Source organism: Lampris incognitus, chromosome 3, assembly GCF_029633865.1.
Source record: "Lampris incognitus isolate fLamInc1 chromosome 3, fLamInc1.hap2, whole genome shotgun sequence".
Taxonomy (NCBI): Eukaryota; Metazoa; Chordata; class Actinopteri; order Lampriformes; family Lampridae; genus Lampris; species Lampris incognitus.
This window is the reverse complement of record NC_079213.1, coordinates 76,776,042-76,804,030: the sequence shown is the minus strand read 5'-3', so window position 1 is coordinate 76,804,030 and position 27,989 is coordinate 76,776,042. Positions and strand designations below refer to the sequence as shown.

Below are 27,989 nucleotides of genomic sequence, written 5' to 3'. Positions count from 1 at the left end.
CTTACACCTGTTAATCGGAAAAGGATGTAGTCCACATCGTGAGAGAAAGTTGTGGGCAAAACATAATTGTATGGGTGTAGGGTTTCACTTTTTCGACATGTTGTTAACATTGTAGAGCATAATACCACACATTTCCTGCAACAAGAGAAGGAAACTGCATGTAAGTGGTGGCATTGTTGGAGGTCAAAGGTCAGTGCTAAGGTTCAAACACGAAACGCTTCACCAAATAGCTCAATTAGGAATTAATTTTCCTTTAAAATGGCAGTCAAATGCAAGGCAAAGACAATTTGTTACAACAAACAAATAGAGTGCAATAATGAAATTTAAGAGTCAAAAGAAAAAACAGTAATTGCTATTGCATATGGTCAAACTTTTCTTTCAAAGACTGACATGCCCAGCATGCTGACATTTTATTTGGACCCAGCTTAAAAGAACTAAAAAGAACGGGGTCAAAACTGGCCATCTTTAATGATAGATTAATGAAAAAGTTGTGATTTTCGTTACATGGCTATAAATATAAACTGCATAACACGGATTTAGAATAAAAGAAGAGAATGATACAGGTGATTACATTTGCTGGTCCGTGCCACAAAAACAAGGCAAACGGAGCCAAACAAGGCAGATAGGAACACGACAGACCTAAAAATCTGGAGGGGGGGCGGGGGATCCAGCACCTTGCGCACTGTAATAATACACTATGAATGATAAAACTAAACTGACAAATGTGTCCCCATGCTCTAGTGAATCTCCAAGGGGTTGAGTGGCACCGGGATGAGCTTTTAGCAGAGGAACTGGGGGAGGAACAAAGGGCTCCCATTGCGAAAGAGTTGAATTACCATATCACTGAGGTAACACAGAGCTCCTTGAGAGCAGCAGGGAATCCATCATCCACTCAAGAGCTGTGGTGAAATGGGCATATTTCAGAGTCTACATTCGCCATGCACTGGTAATAAGCAGCAGATGAGATCATGAAGAGACATATCATATTACACATTTTAAAATGTTGAGATGTTATTGTGTTTTAACTGCATTTTTTTCCCCCCACTAATTGAACTGAACACAAAAAGAAAACCCCACGGTCAATCCATGATGAACCCATGATGTACGATTTCAAAGAATCTGACTCATTTGTAAATGGAAAGTAATAAAAAATAAGTGTGGAATAAATAAAACAAATCACAAAATGTGAGAAGATAAAGAATGGATAAATACAATCTTGAAGGAAATACTTTAAAACCCAATGTTCCCTCGAGCCAAGCAGTAGCCCAGCTTGTTCTGGTTCCCAATGAAAGACATGAGGCCCACATAAGCCTCAATGTGGATGGGCTGATTTAGGATCAGGACACCATTGGCCTTCCCAGGAAATGGCTTCACAGCGTGGGCTTTCTCGGCGGCATCTTTGAGCTGCTCACGGAAGTTCTGGATCTGTAGACACAAAGACAAGACACTGTAATTTACAAATCAAACATGTTTGCTTTTTTACCTTTTACATACATAGAATCAGCTGCCAGGCATTGTCAGGATGTGATATGAATGGGATGGTCTAACGTCTTTAAAATTAGAAAACCGTTGGTCCCTTCCGGTTACATGATCTGAGAGGTCCCCTGAACGAGCGGTTAGGGGCTGATCCCTACCTGGAGGGAGGTGAGCTGAGGTAGCAGGAAAGATGGTGAGAATGTGGAAGAAGGAAGGAGGTATAGGTCAAGAGTCAAAGTCTCTGCCAAATCAGCCGTCTTAACAGACAGCTAAGCTGTCTGCACCCTGGGTGTACTTTAAGGGGCCCTGCGAGGCACACTTGTTGTTCTCAAGTGAAAGAGGACTGAGACCCTCATTGTGTTGCATTCTTAGCGGATTTGTTTCCAGTTCTTTGCACACCGGTGATCTGTGAGGCTATGATTTGGCATAACCTTTGGGTGTCAGTTGGGTGTCAACATTTGTGTGCAGTAATCTAAATGAATATTTACATTTCCAGTTCAAGCAGTGATCATCCTACTCCGAATGACATGTAGCAGGTTATCCACTTTTAATAAAGATCAACAGCTATTCTTAGGTGACAAAGCTTCACCCTGGCACTAGTGAAAAGGTAACGCACAGTGCAGGATCCTGCAATTCTTCTCACTTGCCCTCCTTTCTACCCATTAGACTTTGTGTCGTGGTACATGATAATCAAATACATATCAAGCATGTTTAAACGTTCACTGCTAATGAAATCCATGCTGCCGTAGTTATTTCGTTCAAGAAAGATTCGATATTTTATAAGGGGTGAAGAAACGTGCAGAATCAGAAGTTGGATCCTTATAACTTATTGTCCCATTTGTGTAACAGTCAGAGTTCACAGGATAATGGGGATGATTCCAAACTATCTCTCTGGGAATCTTATGACTCATTCATCATACCATGCTGGCAGCTCATGCAAGTCTCTGTGTTTCTTCACTCTATCGTAAACAATACCCGCCGCTCTGCAGAAACGGTATTTTGCAGCATTTGGTAAATGTGACAAACATCAATAAGACTGTGAAGAACATGTATTGCTATGTTGGAAGAAAAGTTTCACAAAATAGGCGCTGACAAACGAAATAGGGACATACTCCAATCCGCGATGGTCCAAACACTGACTCACTTCACACAGGGCAGCAAATTTGTCATTGGTGTTCCTCACGGGGTGGTAGGTGAAGGTGATGAAAGGGTAGTCAGTGGCAAACGGGTTCCACCTCGAGGTAAACGAGGGCTCTCTCAGCCTGTCCCAGAAGATTCGCAACCCCTCACCCTCTCTCCTGAAAATACCAATACAAAAGGACAAAATACATCAGATCTTCAGCCCAAACAACACACTCCACTGTTTGTGTAAGTGAACCATTTAGCTCAGCTGTATCTCAAATTACACATTTTCATCGGCTCAAATGGATAAAGTATTGCTTATGAACAATATCTGGGTATGCTCTTCATTACAGACAATTGTGTGAAACCAAGATTATGGGGTTTGTTAATGTACATTACTGTTACAGATGAGTGTTTTCCTTGCCTGAAGTGTCAGGGTGCTCATGTCTGATACTTGTGCTATTGACAGAAGTGACAGAAGCTATTCAGGGGCCATGATGTCAAATAATTGCTGTGGTCCACTCACAATGAACCTACTCACAAAAAATAAAAATAAATGTAATGCATGAAGGTCAAAGTTGGCCGAATAAAAGGATTGCTGACAGGGCAAATGCCATTAATGAGCATAAAGGAAAATGCAAAGCTACATTCTGATATGAATAACTACACATCGATGGAACATGTCTCATTTTATTCTTTTTTGGAAACCCACTGCTCTTTGTAAGCATTATTTCTGCTCTGTGATTCAAACAGCCTAAATAACAAATATACTCACTTGACCTTAAGATCCGCAGGCCCCTGCAGTAAAACATGCTTATTAATAGTGAGAAAAAAAATGACACTAATTTATCTTGAGAGCTCATGCTTGATGTGAAGGCAATCTCATGTTTAGCAGGCTTACAGGCAGTCTCACAGTACATTCATCATTTCTCTCTTCTACCATTCTCTCTTTTGCAGTTTTAAAGTAAACAGGTTTTAATGAAAAAGGCCCCGGGACATATCTTTTTTTTCAGCCTGATGAAACCTCAGAAGATTCCCATTTCACTGGGAGCAAATAGAGCTCTCAAACACTGCACATTTTCTCTTTGAAATAATGCAACCATTATGCTATGTGTTCTGTGAGGTTCCATACAATACTCTTTTTACGGTCAGTCCATCAATCATGAGCCAGGGATCTTAACTCTCAGGACTACAGCATCTTCATCAACCCTCAAAATGTACAGGGTCTGAAAAAGTTTGGCCTTTGAGCGCCAAATACTGTTCTCATACGTCTGTTTTTATGGTTACCTTACCCTAATGTAATGTATTTACATAAACCTAAATCTAAAATGCATTAGATATGGTGGATGGCAGGAGAGTAATAGAAAATCATTGAAGAATATATTACACTGGGGCATCTTGGTAGCATAGTGTATTCGGTTGCCTACCAACACAGGGATCACCAGTTCAAATCCACGTGTTACCTCTGGCTTGGTCGGGCGTCCCTATAGATACAATTGGCTGTCTGTGTGTGGGAAGCTGGATGTGGGTATGTGTCCAAGTCACTGCACTAGTGCCTCCTCTGGTCAGTTGGGGCGTGTGTTCGGGGGGGAGGGGTAACTGGGGGGAATAGTGTGATCCTCCCATGTGCTGTGTCCCCCTGGCGATACTCCTCACAGTCAGGTGAAAAGAAGCGGCTGGTGACTCCACATGTATCAGAGGAGACATGTGGTTGTCTGCAGCCCTCCCTGGATCGGCAGAGGGGGTGGCTCAGCAACTGGGATGGCTCAGGAAAGTAGCGTAATTGGCTGAACACAACTGGGGAGAAAAGGTAGGAAAAATATAAATGAAATAAAATAAAAAGAAGGTATTACATTGTTCTTGAGCCACCCGTTGAGTCACGTTAAGACTAAACTGTATCCCAAACTAGGAAAATATACTTATTTCTTTTTAAAGAGGGATAGATGCTTTTTGTGATTTTTGCCATTAAGCATATCAGTGACAATATCATTTTACTCTCTGGCTTCATTTTGGAAATTTTGGACACAGGACGACCGCTAAACACAGCTTTACAACAGCGTCTTGTGGGGCAACTGGACACAAGCCTTAAACCTGTCATTTCAACAACAATACGACAAAAATAAAAACCCTACTGCCTCAGCTTGACTACTAGACTAGTGCCTCAGGTTACTACTACTATTACTACTACTACTACTACTACTTTCGGGTGCTCCCGTTAGGGGTTGCTACAGTGGATCATCAGATTCCATCTCTTCCTGTCCTCTGCATCTTCCTCTGTCCCACCAGCCACCTGCATGTCCTCTCTCACCACATCCATAAACCTCCTCTTTGGCCTTCCTCTTTCCCTCTTCCCTGGCAGCTCCATATTCAGCATCCTTCTCCCAATATACCCAGCATCTCTCCTCCACACATGTCCAAGCCATCTCAATCTTGCCTCTCTTGCTTTGTTTCCAAACCGTCCAACCTGAGCTGTCCCTCTAATATACTCGTTCCTAATCCTGTCCTTCTTCATCACTCCCAATGGAAATCTTAGCATCTTCAACTCTGCCCCCTCCAGCTCCACCTCCTGTCTTTTCGTCAGTGCCACTGTCTCCAAACCATATAACATAGCTGGTCTCACTACAATCTTGTAAACCTTCCCTTTAACTCTTGCTGGTACCCTTCTGTCACAAATCACTCCTGACACTCTCCTCCACCCACTCCACCCTGCCTGCACTCAGGTTACTACTATGCATGGTAAATACAGGTTTGGTTATTCCTGCAAGTTGAACCAGGAAGTGGCTCAGAAATGCGACAGACCATTGCTGATAATACTGAACATTTCAAGTGATCACCTTTAACTTGCACTTTCATTTTCACTTCCACATATGTGGTTTGGATAATTGGGTTGAATTGTACTTGCTGAAACATATCTGATGCTCATGTTCAGTTGCCTCGTAAAATGCCATTGTAAAGCTGTGTCCAGCAGTGGTCCCATATCCAACATCTCTACAGTGAGTAAAATGATATCATAAGCGATATGCGCCATCGCTCATATTGTTCACTATGAAAAAGCTTGAGGTGTCTCATATCTTTCAACCAAGTTTTATCCCCTGGAGCATAAAAGTGAAATACTTGCTACATACAATGCAAGTATTTCACTTTTATTCTCTGAAAGGACCATTAGGAGCGGTATTGTCTCCATTAAAAGCAATGTTTTATTCAAGCACGTCATTAAAAAGGCGCGACTTGGATTTCCTGAAAACTTCTTGAAGGTAAGCTGTTTGGAGTTCTAACCTTTTTTGAAGTATCAACTTGTGCGCTGCAAAAAGATCCTTAGGGATGCTCAGAGAAACGATGCGTTTCTCTTTCTGCAAGTTTGGCCCATCATTTTTCTATTAAGAGTCTGGAAAGCTGGAATGATTTGCTGGAAAACATGTAGGCTTTGGCAATTTAGTGCTCTCTTTCAGAAAACTTAAAACGTGGGGATTTGTTAATGACAAGCTCAGTTCAGACATTTTAAGCCTTGTTCTCTTCCCACACCCCTTTTAACCAGCTGATGAGCTTTTCTTTTAATGAAGTTATGTCAAACAACTACCAACTTAACCTCAATTCAAATCAGTAGCTTGACAAACCTGTACTGACAGGTTGGAGAACTGTATTGAACACAATGACATGTTGAGGTGTGCTACCACAGGCAACAATGTTACAGCGGTTCAAACATTGCATCTTCATCAGAAGGTCCCAACAGAAACTGAGGAAACCAGACTGACTTCAACTACCGTTCACGTTTTTTTGGCAAAACGAATAACAGTTTGAGTTGATTTTGATCTAACTTAAACTGTGGGTTTCCAGCTTCTATGGAGAGAAAATTCACTTTTGATATTCAGAGTCATTGAATCCATTTCTAGTAGTATGTTCTTTGTAAATAACACAAGCGCACACACACACACACACACACACATGCACATGCACACACAAATGTTAGCGTCAATATCAATATTCCTCATTCTTCAAAAATCAAATCAGCTGCAACTTTTTCGTGTTTCTCCCCCCCCACCCCCCCAAAAAAAAACTTGTAACAATCTCCCCAATTGTACCTGGCCAATTACCCCACTCTTCTGAGACATTCCAGTTGCTGCTCCACCCCCTCTGCCGATCCAGGGAGGGCTGCACACTACCACGTGCCTCCTCCTATACATGTGGAGTCGCCAGCCGCCTCTTTTCGCCTGACAGTGAGTTTCGCCAGGGGGATGTAATGTGTGGGAGGATCACGTTATTCCCCCCCCGAGCAGGCGCCCCAACCGACCAGAGGAGGCGCAAGTGCAGTGAACAGGACACATACCCACATCCGGCTTCCCAATCTCCACCCACAAGACACAGCCAAATGTGTCTGTAGGGACGCCCGACCAAGCTAGAGGTAACATGGGGATTCGAACCAGCGATCCTCTTGCTGGTAGGCAATGGAATAGACCACCACACCACCCTAACTTTTTCATGTTTAACCTCCTCTCTGTCAGTAAGAGGTTGGTATTTAGTATGTTGAGGTTAAACATCCCCAAAATCCATTCGCCATTTCCCATGTCATCCCAATTAACTACACGCATAGCTACAAACCTTTCGATCGACGTCTGTGTGACTCATCTATAAAAAAAATTATTTAATTTACCTGCACACTTACACGTATGCAAACAAAGAAAACCAACTCGGTAAACACACAATGATGCAGACTATTTCCCAACAGATGATCCCAACTGATGATCCGTCACGGCGATGTCCTCGTTTTACCACATCTAGAAGAGCTCTTGAGCAAGAGCACTTCCTGTCAAGCAGAATCAAACACCCGAGGCTAAACAATCACGGTGTAGTTGTTGATATGTCACAGTCACAGGGAGGGGCCGCGTTATAACGCAATCATCTTGCCCTGTTTACACAAGCACTTTCAATCTGACAATGCTGCCCCTGAACTCTGTGTGCTTCTTTTAAAGCAAATGTTGTGCTGGGAGATAATGGAGGGGGGGGGGGGGGCTCCAGAGCTGGTACAAAGGCAAAACCCAGGTTAAAAGACTGAATATTTTGGCAATGGTAAGTGGGTGGGGGCTAGGTTTGTATACATTTCCCTTTGTGAGGAGCACCGAGCTATTGCTCCGGTATAAATGAGGATATAAAAAAAGCTTTGGCAAATTCCACAGGTAAGCTATCACAAGGAGAGGACCAGCCCAGACAGGCAGAACAGGGCTGGGCTTTCCAGCCAGAGGCCTTGGATGTCTTCACGGTGTTTATATGGCAGAGCTAGGGGTTTGGACTTTCACTTCGCCTTGTGTCTTTGAAACAGTCACCTGAATTAGGAACTGGGAAAAGGAAACTTAAATATTGTCATTCATACATGTGCTCCTCGGGGTGACACCATTTACATCACGGAAATATCCGCACAACCGCCGGATCTGTTCAAAGTAGCGGGGTCAAGTTGAGAAAGTCCAGCTTTTACTGTCACGCTCAATAGTCGGGTGGGTAATACACACATGAAAAGTCTCCCATATGGAGAGACTGTACTAGAGCTGAGTTTTAGGGTAAGCGCCTAAAAATGCCTTCGACGAGCATTAGAGGCTTTGGACTCATAAGTCAACACACAAGATAAATATCAGGCCCAGCTTCAGTTGTTATGGCAAGTGTCCCACATTGTCTCTGAGCCAACAAACAAATCCTCTTATTGCTCAATAGAGCCTGCAAGACTCTCTGCCATCCATCCATGTATCCTTCAAATCAGCCGATCTACACTTCCATTCAATAAGACTGGTGAAAAAGAGTTTAAAAGAGCAAAGAAGCATGTTTACCTTTCACAGCACCATATCCCAATAAACGCCTTGTCTGATAGCCATGTTTTGGCAAAGGAAGATTTGATTTGACTCCAAAAAAATTGTTGGCTCAAAGCATGTTCACTTTGCTACTAATAAAACTGCACATCTCGAAAGCACACCCAAATCCTAAAAAATAATCCTGAAATTAATTTGGAAAAAGAAGACATACTATGCATGGCAATGAATTTCATCAGTTTAAAAAATAAACGTTTCACTGATGGCATCTTACTTTAATGTGCTGACAAAATAAAAGATTGTGTATGATTCCTTGCACCTCATCCAAAGTTCAAAACATCCATCTTTACACTTGATGTCTCAGTTGTTAGGAGGGTGTATTCAACATCAATTCCCCGTTTCAGATGGCCTGCTGATCACCCCAATACCCTGTTTGTTGTGGAATTGGAGCATTTAGCACTGCGGCACAGTGCTAGTTTGTGACTCTCTTGTGCTTACAAGTTTGTCAAATTTGGCAATATGCTTTGATATAATGGTGAAATGAAGACATGCAGAGCGCAGCTTCAGATCTCAAAAGCTAATTTAAGAAGAAGTGCAGGTGAGCGCCTCCTCCCCAAGCACACACCCTCCTCTATTGGCAAGCAGCAGCCTCCTTGGTGAGCCACTCAAAATGCTTCTTCAACACATCTATTCAGACACTACGCCTGCAGGATATGAAAATCACATGTCCAAAATCAAATCTGACCTTCAATGTAGCCTCATTCTTAGATTATCTTGCTGCTTTTCATGACTGGTTAATGAGTGTCTGTGGAGCTAATAAACACATTTGGTCATGTAATCCCATCAGCGCTGATAATATTTTCAAAAGGTTACTGTGCACAGACTGCCCTCTGTTGTTTGAATGCCAAATGATGTTGGTCAAGTCAAACAGAATGAAAGAAATATATCTTATTTCACCCCGGTCTGATGTTAGTGAAGAAGTCATACAAAAATATATGACACTGACAAGCCACCTATCTGTAAGCTGTATGATAATAATAATCATAATAATAATCATAATAATGATAATAATAATGGATTACATTTATATAGGACTTTATCTTGATACCCAAAGTGCTTCACAGTGAACGGGAGGAAACTCACCTCAACCACGACCAATGTGTATCACCCACCGGGGTGATGCACAGCAGCCATTTTGCACCAGAACGCTCAGGAATCATTGAGCGAATTACACGGGGGGGGGGGGGGATGATTAGGTGGCCAGATGGAGAGAGCCAGGTTGGGAACTTTGCCTAGACACCGGGGAACCCCTGACTCTTTGCAATAAGTGCCATGGCATCTTTAATGCCCACAGTGAGTCAGGACCTCAGTTTAATGTCTCATCTGAAGGACGGCATCTCCTACAGCACAGTGTCCCCATCACTGCACTGGGGCATTGAGATTTTTTTTTTTTTAAAGAAAGCCACTTTATTTGACATTGTATTTTTACAATGACTTTGTTCACAGCATTTAACCCATCCTATTGTATAGGAGCAGTGGGCAGCTGCAGCTGCAGCACCCGGGGACCAACTCCAGTTCTTCTTTCCATTGCCTTGGTCAGGGGCACAGACAGGAGTATTAACCCTAACATGCATGTCTTTTTGATGGTGGGAGGAAACCACAGCACCCGGGGGAAACCCACGCAGACACAGGGAGAACATGCAAACTCCACACAGAAAGGACCTGGGACGACCTGGGGTTCGAACCCAGGACCTTCTTGCTGTGAGGCAACAGTGCTAACCACTGGGCCACCGTGCTGCCTTTCTTTTTTTTCTTTTTTAATAATAATAATAATAGCAATAACAACGCGAGATTGGCAAAGTTAAAAATAACTGGAAGAAAGATAAGTTGTGATAGGTCAACATTTGACTGCATGGGGAAAAGCATTATCAGGTTGGTAAAATTCAGTGAATTCTGCTTGGTGGTTGCAGCTAAATAAATACATCATCCGTGATCCAAGGCTTTACCCCACCAAACTATGTCTTTTCAGATGGGAAACACTAATATATATATATATATATATATATATATATATACACATACACTACCGTTCAAAAGTTTGGGATCACCCAAACAATTTCGTGTTTTCCATGAAAAGTCACACTTATTCACCACCATATGTTGTGAAATGAATAGAAAATAGAGTCAAGACATTGACAAGGTTAGAAATAATGATTTGTATTTGAAATAAGATTTTTTTTACATCAAACTTTGCTTTCGTCAAAGAATCCTCCATTTGCAGCAATTACAGCATTGCAGACCTTTGGCATTCTAGCTGTTAATTTGTTGAGGTAATCTGGAGAAATTGCACCCCACGCTTCCAGAAGCAGCTCCCACAAGTTGGATTGGTTGGATGGGCACTTCTTTGAGCAGATTGAGTTTCTGGAGCATCACATTTGTGGGGTCAATTAAACGCTCAAAATGGCCAGAAAAAGAGAACTTTCATCTGAAACTCGACAGTCTATTCTTGTTCTTAGAAATGAAGGCTATTCCATGCGAGAAATTGCTAAGAAATTGAAGATTTCCTACACCGGTGTGTACTACTCCCTTCAGAGGACAGCACAAACAGGCTCTAACAGGTACTATTTAATGAAGATGCCAGTTGGGGACCTGTGAGGCGTCTGTTTCTCAAACTAGAGACTCTAATGTACTTATCTTCTTGCTCAGTTGTGCAACGCGGCCTCCCACTTCTTTTTCTACTCTGGTTAGAGCCTGTTTGTGCTGTCCTCTGAAGGGAGTAGTACACACCGGTGTAGGAAATCTTCAATTTCTTAGCAATTTCTCGCATGGAATAGCCTTCATTCTAAGAACAAGAATAGACTGTCGAGTTTCAGATGAAAGTTCTCTTTTTCTGGCCATTTTGAGCGTTTAATTGACCCCACAAATGTGATGCTCCAGAAACTCAATCTGCTCAAAGAAGTGCCCATCCAACCAATCCAACTTGTGGGAGCTGCTTCTGGAAGCGTGGGGTGCAATTTCTCCAGATTACCTCAACAAATTAACAGCTAGAATGCCAAAGGTCTGCAATGCTGTAATTGCTGCAAATGGAGGATTCTTTGACGAAAGCAAAGTTTGATGTAAAAAAAATCTTATTTCAAATACAAATCATTATTTCTAACCTTGTCAATGTCTTGACTCTATTTTCTATTCATTTCACAACATATGGTGGTGAATAAGTGTGACTTTTCATGGAAAACACGAAATTGTTTGGGTGATCCCAAACTTTTGAACGGTAGTGTATATATAAAAGAGAGAGAGAGAGAGAGAGAGAGAGAGAGAGAGAGAGAGAGAGAGAGAGAGAGAGAGAGAGAGAGAGAGGAAACTCCTAGCGTTGTTTCTTTTAAATCTCTACATCCAACTCTTTCAGACAGGAGCGAAAAAAGGACTGGGGATTTGGATGATGTGCTTGATAGTGCAGTAATTAGTCTGTCTAGACAGTTTGGAAAGAAGGCACTTAAAGCACATCTTTCTTTTCACAGATGCAGAAAATAATGTACCTCACTTCTCTCAGGTGCACCTCGTGAATGTGGGATGAAAATACAATTGTCGTGACTAAAAATACAACCGCTCCCACAGCAGTTACTGCCATTGTTATCAAGATCTTTGTGGGTGTGGTGGACCACAAATATAACGCCGAGGAAGATATTCCATACACAGTACTTAATATTCACTACTCTGAAATTGATGGCCAGGGAAGATTAAGGTCTAAAATATTCAAGAACAAGGATACATGACGGGCATTTCTCAGTACTTTAATTCGATGACATATTACAGGATGAAAACATATACAGTTTGATACAACTGTATCTGCAAAATCTGAGAAAGGACTTTAAAAACATATGGTGCGGTAACAGGAGGGTCATGATGATACGCAACCATGAAGATACTGACGTCAATCAAGTTCCCATTGTGAAGGACTGAGTTTTTAAGCAATAGTCTGGAGGCAGTTTGAAAAAGAAAAAAAATCATTAGATAACCCTTTTAGATGCCAAGTACACACATGTGATGAACTTGAAAAGTCGTTGGGAACTGTGATGCAGAAGGGTTTGCCCGCAGCGATTATTTACTAGTTTTTGAGGTGGGATCTTAACATGCATATTGTTGAAAGGGAAAAACACTGCGTAAGCTCTGTCATTACAAAACCAAACGACTGAAAATGAACGAGAGAGGCGGACTCTTCTTCGGCGTCCATACGTGTGTCTCTGTAAAGGGCGCACACTGACCTCAAGTGGCCAAATGAAGACGGTGACGCAGCACAGGTCATGGACGTCCTTTATCGTCGCTCCACATTCCCCATATGACACAACATGTTTTCCCTGCTTGTCAGCATCGACAGGGAGGGAAAGATGGGCCTCTTACTGCAGATCCAGTTTACTTTCACTTCACATCCAAGGAATGAATATGGGGCAAAGGCTACAGGCTTCCAGTTTTATATTTGAGGTATTTTTGAAGTCCATTTTAACAGAAAAGTGTCATTTGTTGAGGTTTCTCATCACTGTGGTTAGACCTCAGTATACAGATGAGCATAAGAACGGTATTCCCTCCAAGTAAACTGAAGCTGTGTACTGTATGTAACAGCTGATGTGACATTAACTGATGTGAATTGAGGACTTGTGAGGTATTCTCAAGTCTCAGTAGGGTTTCGATGGTTCAGATTCAAAATATTGTAAAATACACCGTACAATAAATAATTCATGTACTATCCTACCAGTCCTCTTAACATGATGCCTCAAATCTAAACGAATCACTGCAAAATTCTAATTTCAGTTGGTAGATTTTACAACAAAATTCTCTATCAACAACAAATTGGGTTTTGATATATGAGGCCAACAGTGACAGATTTTTTTTGTAGTTTGCATTTCTAATAAGGAAATTAATGTTGTTTTTTTTTGTTCTTTCATTAAAAAATTACAACACGATAGTTCAGGGTATAGTGTGAGCGAGTGGACCCCACTATGAGGGACAATTGATTGTGTATTTTGATGCTGATGTAATGAAATATTGATGAATTTAAAATCCTCTGCTATGTCACAGATTGATTTCTAATATGTATTAGGCCCACGACTGCAATAATGTTGTCATTACTAACAGTCACAAATGACTCAGAAATGAAAGTGAAACGGTACACGTTCCTGACACTTATTTTTGAGGAGAAAAAGCAACAGGAAAACAGCAGAGAGGGACAGATCCCTTGTCCCTGAAGAGCATTTGACTCTGTTTAGCTTTGCTCTGCAGGAACAATGGAGTGAGGTCTCTGTCATATACCCATGTAGACATCACCCTCTATGTAAATTTAATGGGAAAGTGAGGCAACAAGGAAAGTTTGTGTGTGTGTGTGTGTGAGAGAGAGAGAGAGAGAGAGAGAGAGAGAGAGAGAGAGAGAGAGAGAGAGAGAGAGAGAGAGAGAGAGAGAGAGAGAGAGAGAGAGAGAGAGAGAGAGAGAGAGAGAGAGAGAGAGAGAGAGACCAGTGAAGTGAGTCTTTCTAACTTGAAAACTCTCTTGTCACTGTTGGCCTCCCGGGTGGTTTTCCCTTGCATTTTATTTATAATTTAGCGTAATGTGCAGAGATAAAGCCTCCAATAAGAGCTGCGCTCTCTAAGCACTTCACAGCACATTACATTTTATTCATCAAATTAGTTTTACTTGGTTTGGTGTCCCCGAGCCATCTTTAAAAGGTTTGGAAGAAAGGACTACATTAATTTTGCCACTAATCAGTTAAGTGACAGCTCAAAGTGACAGCTATGCACTCCCTGCCCCCAACAAGGCTCTTCACACACTCGTTCCTTTGCCATGCGTACCCCAGCTTAACTTTTCTGTGTGTATCCTTTGCTCGACCCATTTCACATCGTACTGGCCCATTTCTGTACATCCCGTTCGAAACTGCTTTCAACTGAGTCCCTCATCCTCAGCTTATTCTCGTTTACTCTCTGATACACGCTCCGTCTCGGTCCTGTCACCGACCCCTCAAGCCTCTTGCAATACTTTCGTAAAATGATGTATCCTTTAGCATCTTTTTAGATCTGTTCAATTTTCCAGCGCTATAAAAAAAAGGTGGACTGCGTCCAGATAGCGTTGTGGTCTATTCCGTTGCCTACCAACACGGGGATTGTCAGTTCGAATCCCCGTGTTACCTCCGGCTTGGTTGGGCATCCACAACTGGCGGTGTGCGGGTGGGAAGCTGGATGTAGGTATGTGTCTGCCCTGGTCGCTGCACTAGTGCCTCCTCTGGTCAGTCGGGGCGCCTGTTCAGGGGGAAGGAGGAACTGGGGGGAATAGCGTGATCCTCCCACGCGCTGCATCCCCCTGGCAAACCTCCTCACTGTCAGGTGAAAAGAAGCGGCTGGCCACATGTATCGGAGGAGGCATGTGGTAGTCTGCAGCCCTCCCCGGGTCGGCAGAGGGGGTGGAGCAGCGACCAGGACGACTGGGAAGAGTGGGGTAATATGCCAAGTACAATTGGGGAGAAAAATTGGGAACTAAATAAATAAATCTCAAAATTTCTCATCGGCACAGTTTACATGGAGGATTATTTTTTAAAAAAAAGTTTAAGTTTTTTTTTTTTTTTTAAGATTCCAGCACTACCAAAAGAAAAAGAAAAGCGGACTGTGTTCATTATGAACCCTAGCCGCATTTCGAGGCGTTACTTACTGGCCTTCCATCTTGGCAGATGTAAACGTCTCTGGGAATTGTGGCGCATAACGGAGCGTGCAGATTTCCTGCAATTTTCTGAGAAAACCGACTCGGTTTACCAACGGTGGGCAAGACATACCGTATGTTATTGCTACGACTACAAATGACGATCACTAAATGGTCAAGTCAGGGCACGGGAAAGACATAACCCTGACAACGCTTTCTGTAGGACACAGCACACTAAATAGCACTGGGTATGTTGCTCTCAGACTGCAGCGTGATATTCCTTCCGCTTCCCAGAACAGAGCCTGTCTCTGTCTCTACAGGGTATACTATAACCCACAAAGAGGAAACAGATTTGATTTAGAAAAAAAAAGAAAGAAAGAAGCGGGAAGTGCTTTTACTGACGATACGCAAAGCTGAGGGTAAGGCTGAAAGAAATTTCCCTACACAAATTCAAAACAAAGCACGTCTCTTTAAGGAAAACCTGCCTTCATGCTGATATTAATGGATTGCAATGAATTAGAGATTTTATTTATTGATTGTCGATTATTGTCAAGGGAGCAGAGGGGGCAGATGAACTCACATGAGCAGGGAGCCTTTCGGGAAGGTAAAGCTTCCGTGGGAGATGCGGTCTACAAAGTTGAGTGGGATCCTGCTGATTTGCTCACAGTTCAGCATCATGAAGTCGTACTTGCAGATGAGAAGAGAGTTGTTTGTGATGACCACAACGCGCTCTTTCTCATTGTTCCAGTGATCCACCCTGGATGAGGAACACGCAGAGAGAGTGAATGTGAAAATCAGATGCATTTCGCTCCACCCAACAGCTGCACCCCACACAATATAATAATGTTTTCATTGAATAAAGACTCTCAAACAAAGATTTAATATTTTTCCAGTAAAGCTTCAGTGTTCAACCAAAGCACTTATCTACACTTTTGCAAATGTCAGAAACCATGACACCGGCTTGTAATAAAATGTGTTAAGATGGACTGGTGGTTCGGGTAATTGCCCAGTGACTAGGTTTGTTTGTCCTGGCGGCAATATTCCTGGAGAAGATACTATAAATACCTGACCCTGAATTCTGACTCACTTGTGATATATATGTATATGTATGCATATTATATGTACATATGTATTAATGTATATAAAAACATATAAAAACATGCCTGCCTAAGGAGAATAAGCAAAAGGAACAAATTCTTGAAGTGTAGTCATTTCATCAGGTTTGTCATTGAATATGAAAAAAAAAAGATGAAAAATTAATTACAGCAGATACGTATATGTACTGTACCTTGTGTGAGGTAAATGTTCAAAGTTTTGATTATGATGCTATTTTGAAGAGAGCTAAGGTTTGCAGCTGTATTATAGATTCATGGTGTGTGGGTTTTATGTGTGCATCCAGTGCGCATATGCTCTAATGTTTGTGTGTCTGTAGGTGTGTATGTAGGTAAGTATTCTGGAAGAGGTTATTTTAGGTTGATACAAAAAAAAACATGTATAGCCAAGTTGGTCAATTATGTACCATAAAAGCTTCACAATTTGATGAGATTTCATGAGATGCCCTGGGCAAAAATCATGCAATATGAATGCAAGAATTTCTAGGTCCCTAACATTTTACCAATTAAAAAAAAAAAAAAAAAAACAACTCAAAACCCACAAACCAAAGCAGGCCCAAATTTTCTCTCTACAGCCCATCCCCCCAAAAGCATGTGAAAAAAAGTGCTGTCTTATTATTTGAAGCCAAACAGACATCTTTTAAGACATGTGCTGTGTCCATCTATCATCTGTCCCTCACCGCTGTGTTGAATTTATGGTAGCATGGACTCTCAGGTAGTAACTCTCTTTCTTACGGCCTGGTGAGCTGTGTGCACGTGGCCAAATCTGAGACACTCTGATTGCTGTTGGCAGCCTCGGGGCAAGAAGCTAGTTCACTGAACAGTCAAGGCAACATACGAAAGGTGTGGGTGCAGAGAGGAATTACCTTTGACTGTAATAATGCAATGAGTTAACCTTGACTGGGCACAAGGGGGGACAGGGAAGGAGGTGTCACAGGGCTTCAGGTATAGATCCTGGGCAGAGTAACGTTCCAGTGGAGCTTAAATATATTGAGAATTGGTGGGGCTCATCTAGAAGACACTGTGATATCTGGTCTTTGGAATAACCTGCCTGCTGCCTTCAGACAATCACAGTCTGTTGAGTGCTTTAAATCCAAACTTAAAACTCATGTTTTTGCCATAGCCTACAATTAGTTGCCTTTAAGTTGAGTGCCTCGCAACCAGTACTGCATGGAGGGTCGGTTTCTGTCTCAATGACTTTACCAAGTATTGCTTTGCCGACGAGATTATAACGTATAGATTATTGACTACTGCAAACTGTTCTCATCTCTCACATGTCTTTTTTCTCTCTCTGAATGATGTCTTCTCTTATCTCTTTTTCTGTGTGTGAATGGTGTGATGTGCGTCCCCCTTGTGTACACGTGCAGTCTGTCCTCCTCCCTGGTCTCCATGGTGACAGTAGTCGCCACCTGGACACTGCTCGGCATCCCCTTCATCACATTTTCTTTTCGTATATCTTATAAATCCATATAAATTTGTTATCATGTTTTAATGTTATATCCTTCTCTCACTAAGATGTGACTTTTTTTTTTACATGGTGATGCTGGTTGTGTGGCTCAGGTCCTGGGCTGTTCTGGTGGCGTTTGGACACTGCTTGACATCCTCCTCATCATATTCTTCATATATTTTATATTTCCATTATAATTCTGTTATCCGCTTTCAACTGTTGCATTGTGTAAATTGTGTAAACACAACATCCATTGCACGTTGTCCGTCTTGGGAGAGAGACCCCTCCTCTTGCTCTCCCTGAGGTTTCTTCCTATTTTTTCTCCCTGTTAAAGGGTTGTTGTTCCTTATCTGATGAGAGGGTCTAAGGACAGGATGTTGTGATGCTGTAAAGCCCCTTGATGCAAATTTGTAATTTGTGATATTAGTCTATACAAATAAAATTGACTTGACTTAAATATATTGAGAAATGGTGGGACTCGTTTAAAAAGACACTGTGATCTCTGGTCTGAAAGGCCTGCTTCAACTCAACTGCTTCTACCTGTGAGTTTAACCTGTCAGTAGTCAAACCAAGAAGACCTTGGAGAGGATTTCAGTGTCACTTTTCATTGTTTCACCTTTAATTTTGGGATAATGGATTGCTAGGAAACATGGGCACTGAAGGAAATTGCTCAAAATAAAAGCTATGTGGAATTTCTTAACTAGTAACCTTCGACGACATTTTTCACTTGTCTCCTGAGGGGGAAATTTACTGGTGTCACAGAATCTCTCCTTAAGTCAACGCCTTCAGTTACAAAAACCCTCTGTAGCTGCAGTAACTACAGTAATTGTAGGACTGTAGTAGGACAAACGTTGGCTTGTGTTCGCCAGAACTAAATAAATGGGATGTATTATTCATTGCCGCATGGCCAGCCTTTTAAATGTTTCCTGAAAGCTAGTGCAAGAGTGATACAACCTGACATCTGCAAATGCACTCTGGAAACATCCTCCGGTCACGTTATTTTGCTCTGTGTTCATTTCGGTTACATTTACTGAACATTAGGCCCGGACTGACACGGGAGTAGAGCGTTTTGTTGGAGGGTGAGTATAAAACGTGGGCTTGTTTTTGAAGAATAATCCTATTTGGCTCTCAAAGAAAATGTGTGATGAGTAACTACAATTCAGAAATTGCAAGGGCTATAGATTAGTTCGGTTATGCTATCTCACCAAAATGTTAACATGATGAAGGACATGTGATGAAGAGCTACATATAAGCAGTACATTGGCTCTCTTTTGCTGGTATCCAGCCCTTGCCTAATTATTTTTGCTACAGGCTGTATGGATAGTACGTATCTTCAGATAAGAAGAAAAAAAAACTTCAGTAAAAAAGAGGAAAGTGCTATAACCTATGACTATAGCGCAGTCACATCCACAATGTACTTCTTTATTATACACAGTTCTGCTTTCTGCATTTGTTCAAAACCAACCACTTAGGTTATGAAATTCTTTATGTATTGTTGTTAACATCTCGTCTCACCTGTATATCTTACCAATCATGGCATATATGTCTATGATTGTGAATAGTACAAAACTTAAATGTGTAGTAGAGACTCTGAATCTCTGATGTCCTGAAATGCTCAGAAAGTCCCCCCCCCCCCTGCCTTTTTCTCCCCAATTGTACTTGGCTGATTACCCCAGTCTTCCAAGCCATCTCAGTCGCTACTCCCGGTCTGCCGATCCGGGGAGGCTGCAGACTACCATATGCCTCCTCCGATACATGTGGAGTCGCCAGCCGGTTCTTTTCACCTGACAGTGAGGAGTTTCGCCAGGGGGACGTAGCGCATGGGACGATCATGCTATTCCCCCCAGTTCCCCCTTCCCCCCTGAACAGGCACCCCAACCAACCGGAGGAGGCGCTAGTGCAGCGACCAGGACACATACCCTCATCCAACTTCCCACCTGCAGACATGGCCAATTGTGTCTGTAGGGATGCCCGACCAAGCTAGAGGTAACATGGGGATTCGAACCGGTGATCTCCATGTTGGTAGGCAATGGAATAGACCGCCACGCCACCCGGATGCCCTAGAAAGTCTTTTCTAAAAAATAAATCTTGGATTTTTCGTCTTCCTAATTGAAAGTCAAGTGAAATTCCTCTTATGTAGGAACTTACTTGAACAGTGAAACTTTGCAGCGATACATTACATGCTGATTAACTGGGGGTTGGAAGGATGTGATATAATGTCATGAACTTACTCTGCCATCAGCCAAACACTGAGCACACTGCCATCTACTTCTTTATCCACCATAGCCTGTATGTCTTCAATGGCTTGATTCAGTGTGCCAGGCTGTTTAAAAAGAGACATGGCTGTTACTTTCAAATCTTCCATTTACATAGATTGCATTCAAATGAACACAAGGTGTTAAAGCTTAATGGGTAAACTTTAAAGTAAACACACAAATGCATTCTTTTTTCCAGCCAAAACCATAAAGCAATTGATAATAAAGAAAGACAACAAAAAGACCAAACAACATAAAATATAAACGATAGTGAAAAACAAATGAATAAAGTTGTGCAGTACATAAACCTTCCTTTGATGTGTTCATTACTAACTCCAGAACTTAAGGAACATAAGCAAGTTCAGTATATTATGCTTCAAATATCATAAATTAAAGCAGTCCTTATTTTTAAATGATGTCTGCATAATAAACCTCTGCAGTCTTTTTATCAAGATATTATATAAGATATTTTGTTATAAATGTATACTATTTCTGCAAAAAAATCCTACTAAGTAAAAAATAAATAAATAAAATAAAGGGGGTAAGGAGATGGCTCTACATCCAGCACAACAAAAGAGTATTCATATGAACCTTCAGTTGTCCAGGATGTTTGACCAAATTCCCATCACTAATCTTAATCTTAATTTACTCTGACTGTGAATGTCACATTAAAATCTAGTGAGGTAAGACCTTCATATTACCCGATAGCATGAGCAGTGACACCTGCAGAACATTTTGGATGGGGTGGCCACAGAGAGGTCAGCGGTTTTGAGGAGGTGGCACTCAAATTGTTCTATAATGTGGTGTATTTATCCTTTAAATATAACTGCATCTGATATAGTCGTGCAGTGGAGTAGGATAATAATCATTTGGTAAATCAATGCAAAGGACAATTTGGATATAACAGAATAATTAGTCGGTTTGAAGTCTTAGGGAATTGAACATATTGTGCTACAAGCATCTTTACGGTGTCCCTGGTTACTGTATAGTATTTAAGGTATTTGCAGTCAACTCAATAGTGGGGGTGGGAGGGGAATCCATTCAATGCAAATTCTTGATGCTAAACTCTGACGATTTTAATATCGCAGCACAACCCCTTGATTGTAATGTTGAAGCACCATTAACACATGCTGCAAAGAGGCTTGTTGTAAACATTTCTATATCACTTGACTGTTTGAATTTGAATTGTTTGACTGTTTACTCAGGGTAGCATACTCATGTTTTAAGCTTTTGCAATACAAGGATTTTAAATAAATGCATTTTATTGTACATCTTTGGATTATTAAAGTGTTCACATTTTATTGAAGAGGGGACGGAGCCTTGAAATATTGCAACGTTTAGGCCTATATTATCTTGATATTGAAAGTAGCGATGTCACTAAATCTCACAAGATACTCAAATAACTGTTTGTTAACGTACTTATACGTATCTTTTACCGAGCAAGGTGACACAACGACTCCGCCATAGGCCATTGATGAAAGTCCTTGCATTTTGAAGTAATACAGACACTTATAAGCATGTGTCTGTGGCAGCATTCCTGCCAAAATTGGCAAGCGTTGCAAAAGTAGTGACTTATTTTATGCCACCCAGCAGCAGTTGGTCCACTGGAAAGGACAGGTGGACCAAACGCTGTGTTCCAGTGTCATGTTGTGGCGGATGACTCCTGGGAAGTGGATGCCGAAAAAGAACACAATCGGAATCTTCAATCAAGCAATCAATCAATCAAGTTGCATTTTATATGGTTCTTGTCTCAAGAATGCCACTTTAAAATTTGCAACCTGTATCGGAACAGCACTGAACTAGTATGTGGAGTAATGAAATATATGTGGAGTGATAGAATATGTGTGGGGTAATGGAATAAGTGGGGTGATAGAATATGTGGGGTAATGGCATATGTGTGGGGTAATGGAATATGTGGGGTAATAGAATATGTGGGGTAATGGCATATGTGTGGGATAATGGAATATTTGGAGTAATGGAATACGTGTGGAGTAACTGAATATGTGAGGTAATGGAATATGTGGAGTAATGGAATATGTGTGGAGTAATGGAATATGTGGAGTAATGGAATATGTGGGATAATGACATATGTGTAGGGTAATGAAATATGTGGGGTAATGACATCTTGAATCAGGCAGGGCCCTTTAGTTAAAATCTGTTGATAAATTAGCCAGGTGTCTCTGCCCGCAAGGAAGCAAACCTCAGAAGAGACAATCACGTTAGGAATGCTGATCTGAGACCCGATCAGTTTAGACTCAAATTCTCATTGTCATGTGACCGGAACGCACGAGTTCAGCGATTTTTTTTTTCAAAATCATCACGAAAGCAGAGAGACATGTGAGAGAGTGTTGACGTCTTTACCCTCAAGACAAAAAATCGCCTTATCTTGAACTGGTCCAGGGCGGCCGGCCGGCTATTTTCACTGGTCCCGCAGTCCGAAGGAGCAGCTTCCTCCTTCTGACCCTCGGACGGATTTAGGCGCATGTGGTTTTCTGGCCCTGTCGACTCCTCTCGCTGCCCAATTGCCACCGTTTGAAATTCCTGCTCTTCGATCTCGCTCATTATGCCTGAGAATACCCAGTAAACCCTGTAAGAGAGGGGACAGCGCAGCTGCATTTCCCATCAAGGCGAATAATCTGCATGTCGTACATCACAACCGCCTGTTTTTAAACCAGCGTCACGTTCAGAGTTCCGAGGCTTCAAACTTTTCTTTTTTTACAAGTTCTTTCCAAATAAACCGCAGATTTACCACCAACCCGCCCAGCCAACCTGTCAGTATAACAACCGCTGCTCGTGTTTGCTTTAGAAATAGCCAAAGATGCAACCAAAGGAAAAAATAACCGATAATTTGACGAAACAAAACTGTAAAATACATTCCTCTGGTTAAACATAACATGTGCGTTTACTTGTACACTTACCAGGAGGCTGTTTATGGAGGGTGCGGTACATATAGCGCAATACAATACAATAAAGTAGACGAATAGACGACGCCAACAGGTTTAGAACTTCCTTGTTGCGTAGTTTGAGTTTTTTTTTTTTTTTACTAGGCGTTGACAACGTGTTCAGATGGGAATGCTGCAGGCCTGTCATCAGAAACGAAACCTAACGGGGCTTATCATTGCTTTGCAATCATACAGAACAATTAATAAACATCGGGGTTGCATGCATGTGACACTTCTTTGCTCCAGCAGATGCTTTTGTATTGAATACGTTTAACTTAAACCGTCTTGAATGCCTGGTAGACTTCATGGAAATTTTCTCTGAAAAAAATTAAGAAATTAATATTTGAACATGCTTTTTCCAAGCCCAAAAATTATAACTTGCATTCATCACAGCTGATATCACGCAGACTCTCTCCAAGGTAAATAACGTTACTTCAAATGATTATTTCCTGAATCTGTTTTATTAGTGCTTGATTTCCCTGTGATGCTCAGTCTCCTGAAGTCAAAATGAATAATAAAATGCCTTCAGATAAGATGAATTCATAAATGATGAAAGTAAGCAAGAAGAGATTTGAAGTCTCTGATCCTGACTTCAGACCCACGTTTCCCCAACAAATAGTCATATAACCAAACAGTCAAATCAAACATTGCTTTAGCCTGGTAACCTCTGCGTCGTGCATCAGGATTCACTGAGTTTTTTTTTTTTTTTTTTTTTACCATTCTGTCAGCATTTGTAAACAGTTGTTGTGTTCTATGCATACGCCAATAGGTGGCACCAATGTTATGAATGCCCTGTTGCGTACGCAAGTCAGAAGAAAAGAGAAGAAGAAACGATTGCTCATTACTACAGTGCTCCATGCTTTACTTACTTACACATACACTGCCTTCACAACACAAATCCAAACATAACACATTGGCGACGAGTTCTGGTCCACTCTACTGAAGACGGCTGCAGTTACACCTTTTCCTATTTGCCGTGTCCTGGTGAGCCTCCGCTGCCATTCACGTGGTTGAAAATGTTCCGCCACTATCTGCAAGTGGTTGCAACGAACATAGACTGGCCGGATACTCGGAAACGAGCATTACTTCTACACTGCCTGGTGACTGAGGGCCAGAGCCTCTCCTACACACTGCCGCCGGACCAAGGAAGGTGCTTTAAAAGCTTTAGAAGCACATTTTACTCTACGTCGGAACATAGTAGATGAGCGTCATGTCTTCAGAAAGCGCGCTCAAGCTCCTAATGAATATGCTACTACGGTACGTTGCAGCATTACGAGACTTAGCATCTACGTGCGAACAGAGGCGTGCGCTCATTGTGGCGAGGGGGGGCGGTCGTCCCCAATGATTGGCAGCAATCATGGAAAAAAAACGTTAAACGTATAAAACGTATAAAAATATTTTTATACGCGATCTGCTGCATTATCATAACTGTAATGATCTGTGCCCTCTGGCTATGTTAACTTATAACATTAATGAAGCAAGGACGACTTCTCTCGTGCTGGGTGTTTATTGACCGACCGGATTCCGACTGACGTTGTTACGTACATCACGTGACTTTGTTGTGGCGCTACGGAAAGCCGTAAGGGACATTAGCAAATCAAATATTACTAGCAAATATTACAATAACCATATCATAACACAAAATAGGCCTAACTCACGCAACGTTCCCAACTTGTTTGCAGTCACGTGATTCTGATGACGCGCGAGATTCAGATGGAGGGCAGGAAGTAAAAAGCAGAATGGACGAGATGGCGCTAGTTTAGCCGGAACTGTGCTAGTTTAGACGATATTATGAGAGAAAGGTATAAACAGAAAGTAAGATATGTTGGACATGATCCTTATGTTATGAAGAGTGATTTTTTTTTTGACGAAGTGGTCACTGCACACACGCGCGTGATCCGACTCCGCTCCTCCTGACCGCAGACGACGTTTCGCAAGCCATTTTTTTCGGCGTTTTCGGTCAATTTCTTGCATTTTTTCCCCCTCATGAACAAAAACTTTTGGTACTCAATGAAAACTCCTTGTGGTTTCTCAGTTAATGATGCCAAACATAGGCATTTCGAAAGTTTGTGATAGTGCTTCATATGTAGAAAATCACTTCTGCCCTCCATCTGTAGTTCGTGACGTCATATGCAAACAACCATAGACAGATTATAGGCAGTTCTCTATCTAACCCACCCAGCAGATGGCGATAGTATACAAATTCTATTAATAATGCTATAATATACCCGTGTACTACAATGCCTTTCGTTTAAAATGTGAGTACTTACTAAACAAACGTTAAATATGCCATGGTTTAACATAGTTTGTTTGCCCCCCCCATGAGAGGTTTATTTCCAGTTCCTGCGCACGCCCCTGCGTGTGAGTTCGTAAACTCGGATGAAATGCTACGAGATCAGTTGGTGGAAAACGTTTTAAACCATCGCGTACGAGAGAGACTGCTCCTAGAACCAGACTTAACGTTGCAAAGAGCCATTACAATTGCAACACAGATGGAAACCGTTGCTGAGCAAGCCAAGCTCATTGGTGAGCGCTCAACGCCCGTGCAAGCGGTGTCTGCACATACAGTGCTGCACGCTGCCATCGCAAACCACCGAAGCCTCCGTCTGCATTGTGGCGTTCCCAAAACAGAATATTAACCAGTGTGGGTTGGTTGGTTTTGAATGTGCACATTCAAATGTGATTGGTGCTGAATGAGGTGGAGGTCAGCTATTGGTTGTTCCTGAAGAGTATATAACGCAGAATCGCCACCAGGGCGTTCTCTTGGTACTCCGCTCTACTCGGGATAGCTAGGTTGTTACAGCTTAGAATAAATATACTACGTTACTGTCATAAGTCTGCCGTGTGCACTTTCCAGTTATCTACTTAAACAGTTTAGAACAGTATTAGTGTTTCATACACCACAGTTTGGCGACGAGGATGGGATGTTTAAGTTGGAAGTCACAGAGTTAACATGTCAAGCAGCTCCAGCGAGGCAGAAGTAAACGACGAACAACCAGGGAGACGTTCGGTGAGTGAAAGGACCGTCGAACAGAAGATGGCATTCGGTAAACCAGAATATTTCCATTTCGAGGAAAGTGAGGAAAGTTTTGATAGTTATCGCCAGCGGTTAGAGCAGTACTTCGCAGCAAATGGATTGGACACTTGAGATGAGAAAACCAAAGCGGTATTTCTTACGGTGGTAGGAAAAAGGGCACATAGCTGGCTGATGGATATGTGTGCACCAGATAAGCCATCGGGTAAAACATATGAAGTACTGGTGGGAATGCCAGAAAAGCACTACATCCCGAAAACCAACTTTATTGCCGAGAGATGCAAGTTTCATGGAAGAAACCAAAAGGAAAACGAAACAATAAGTGAGTACATTGCAAGTTTGAGAAAGTTAGCAGCCACATGCAAATTTTGAACTTTTTTAGATGAAGCACTGCGTGATAGGTTTGTCTGTGGAGTTAAGAGCAGTGAGATAAGAGATCGGTTACTCAATGCTCCTCACACAAACGACTTAACGTTACAGCTCGCAGTTGAAATGGCGCTTTCTTTTTAGGTAACAAAAGGCAACAGTGCGCAACAGTTTGCACAGAAAGGCTATAAAGCCAATGTGGTAGAAAAGAAGGCTAACCTAAAGCACAGAGAGGCTACGGTAAAGTCTACAGCTAATGGAAAGCCCTGCTATCGCTGCAATGGAAAAGGCCACAGACCGGATGAATGCAGGTTCAAGGACGCAGAGTGTCACCAGTGCAAGAAAAAGGGACACATCGCAAAAGCATGCCGTTCACCTAAAGAAGGAAGCTATGGCAAGGCATCGAAAGGGACCAGGCATTTGGAATGTTGCCACGCTCTCAAGCACGTGGACCAGAGCAACGCTCACAGTCTTCGGGCAGATGGAGATCCTATCCAGCCTTAGCTCTGCAGTGCCAGAGACGACTGCTGTGTGCCGACAAGGTGCATGGTGGATGCTGTACAGAACATTGACACTGGTCAGACATTGGACAGTGGAGGGGCCGAACTTTTTGCAATGGACACGGGTAAAGGAGACCTTGTGAAACCCTACTATGTGTATGTCAGTGTAAATGGTACAAGGGTGAAAATGGAGGTAGACACTGGCGCAGCTGTGTCAGTGATATCTGAAACTCTACTTAAACGCAGGTTTAAAGATGTGAAACTTAGTCCTGCAAATTGTGTGCTGAAAACCTACAGTGAGGAACCATTGCCGTTGATAGGAAAATTCGCAGCAAAGGTGAAATGCAAGGAACGCTCAGAAAAGCTAGAACTACTAGTCGTGAAAGGAAGAGGTCCTGCATTAATGGGCAGAGACTGGATAAGTCAATTAAAGGTAGACTGGTCAAGAGTCAACAGAGTGGCTCCTGATACAGTGGATGATGTGTGTGCCAGACATGCATCAGTGTTCAAACCTGAGCTAGGCAAGTTAAAAGGTATTGAAGCCAGACTACATGTAGTTCCAGATGCAGTGCCCAAGTTCTGTAAGCCTAGAAACGTGCCTTATGCATTAAGAGAAGCCGTAGAGAGAGAACTGGCAAAATCGGAAGCTGAAGGTGTCATCTCACCCATTAATTACAGTGAGTGGGCAGCTCCAATAGTTTGTGTGCCTAAAAAGGATGACAGTGTGAGAATATGTGGAGACTACAAGGTCACCATCAATCCATGGTTGAATGTGGAACAGTATCCACTACCCAAAACCCAAGATTTATTTGCTAAACTAGCAGGAGGTCAGCAGTTTACCAAATTAGACTTGTTGCAGGCTTATCAGCAAGTTCTGTTAGAGGACAATTCAAGACATTACCTAACTATCAACACACACAGAGGGTTGTATCACTACAATAGGTTACCCTACGGTGTTGCTAGCGCCCCTGCTATTTTTCAAAAGATTATGGATCAGGTTCTTCAGGGCATGGAAGGGGTCATCTGTTATTTAGATGACATCTTAATTACTGGAAAAGATACAGAAAGGCACCTGACTAACTTGAAAAAGGTGCTTAGTAGACTTGAAACTTACAATCTCAGGGTTAAAAGAGAGAAGTGTGCATTCATGCAGAACAGCGTTTCATACTTAGGGCATGTCATTGATGCCAGGGGCATACATCCAATGAAGGAAAAGACAGATGCTATTCAGAGGGCTCCAGTTCCGACAAATGTAACTGAACTCAGG

General features: G+C 42.1%; 1 protein-coding gene across 2 annotated transcripts; it reads right to left on the bottom strand.

The window, feature by feature from the left end:
* Positions 1–201: 201 nt before the first annotated feature.
* Positions 202–22,941, bottom strand: tprg1 (tumor protein p63 regulated 1). 2 transcript variants are annotated; one of them, XM_056276473.1, is made up of 6 exons: positions 22,799–22,941; positions 22,242–22,467; positions 19,857–19,948; positions 15,647–15,823; positions 2,621–2,774; positions 202–1,425 (listed from the first exon to the last, which is right to left on the bottom strand). In XM_056276473.1, the coding sequence occupies exons 2-6, from the start codon at positions 22,440–22,442 to the stop codon at positions 1,231–1,233; spliced, it is 819 nt and encodes a 272-aa protein (XP_056132448.1). In that variant the 5' UTR covers positions 22,443–22,467; positions 22,799–22,941; the 3' UTR covers positions 202–1,230. The 2 variants fall into 2 exon arrangements, with proteins under 2 accessions (XP_056132448.1, XP_056132449.1); XM_056276474.1 differs by having other exon boundaries at positions 1,242–1,425; positions 2,589–2,774.
* Positions 22,942–27,989: the final 5,048 nt, after the last annotated feature.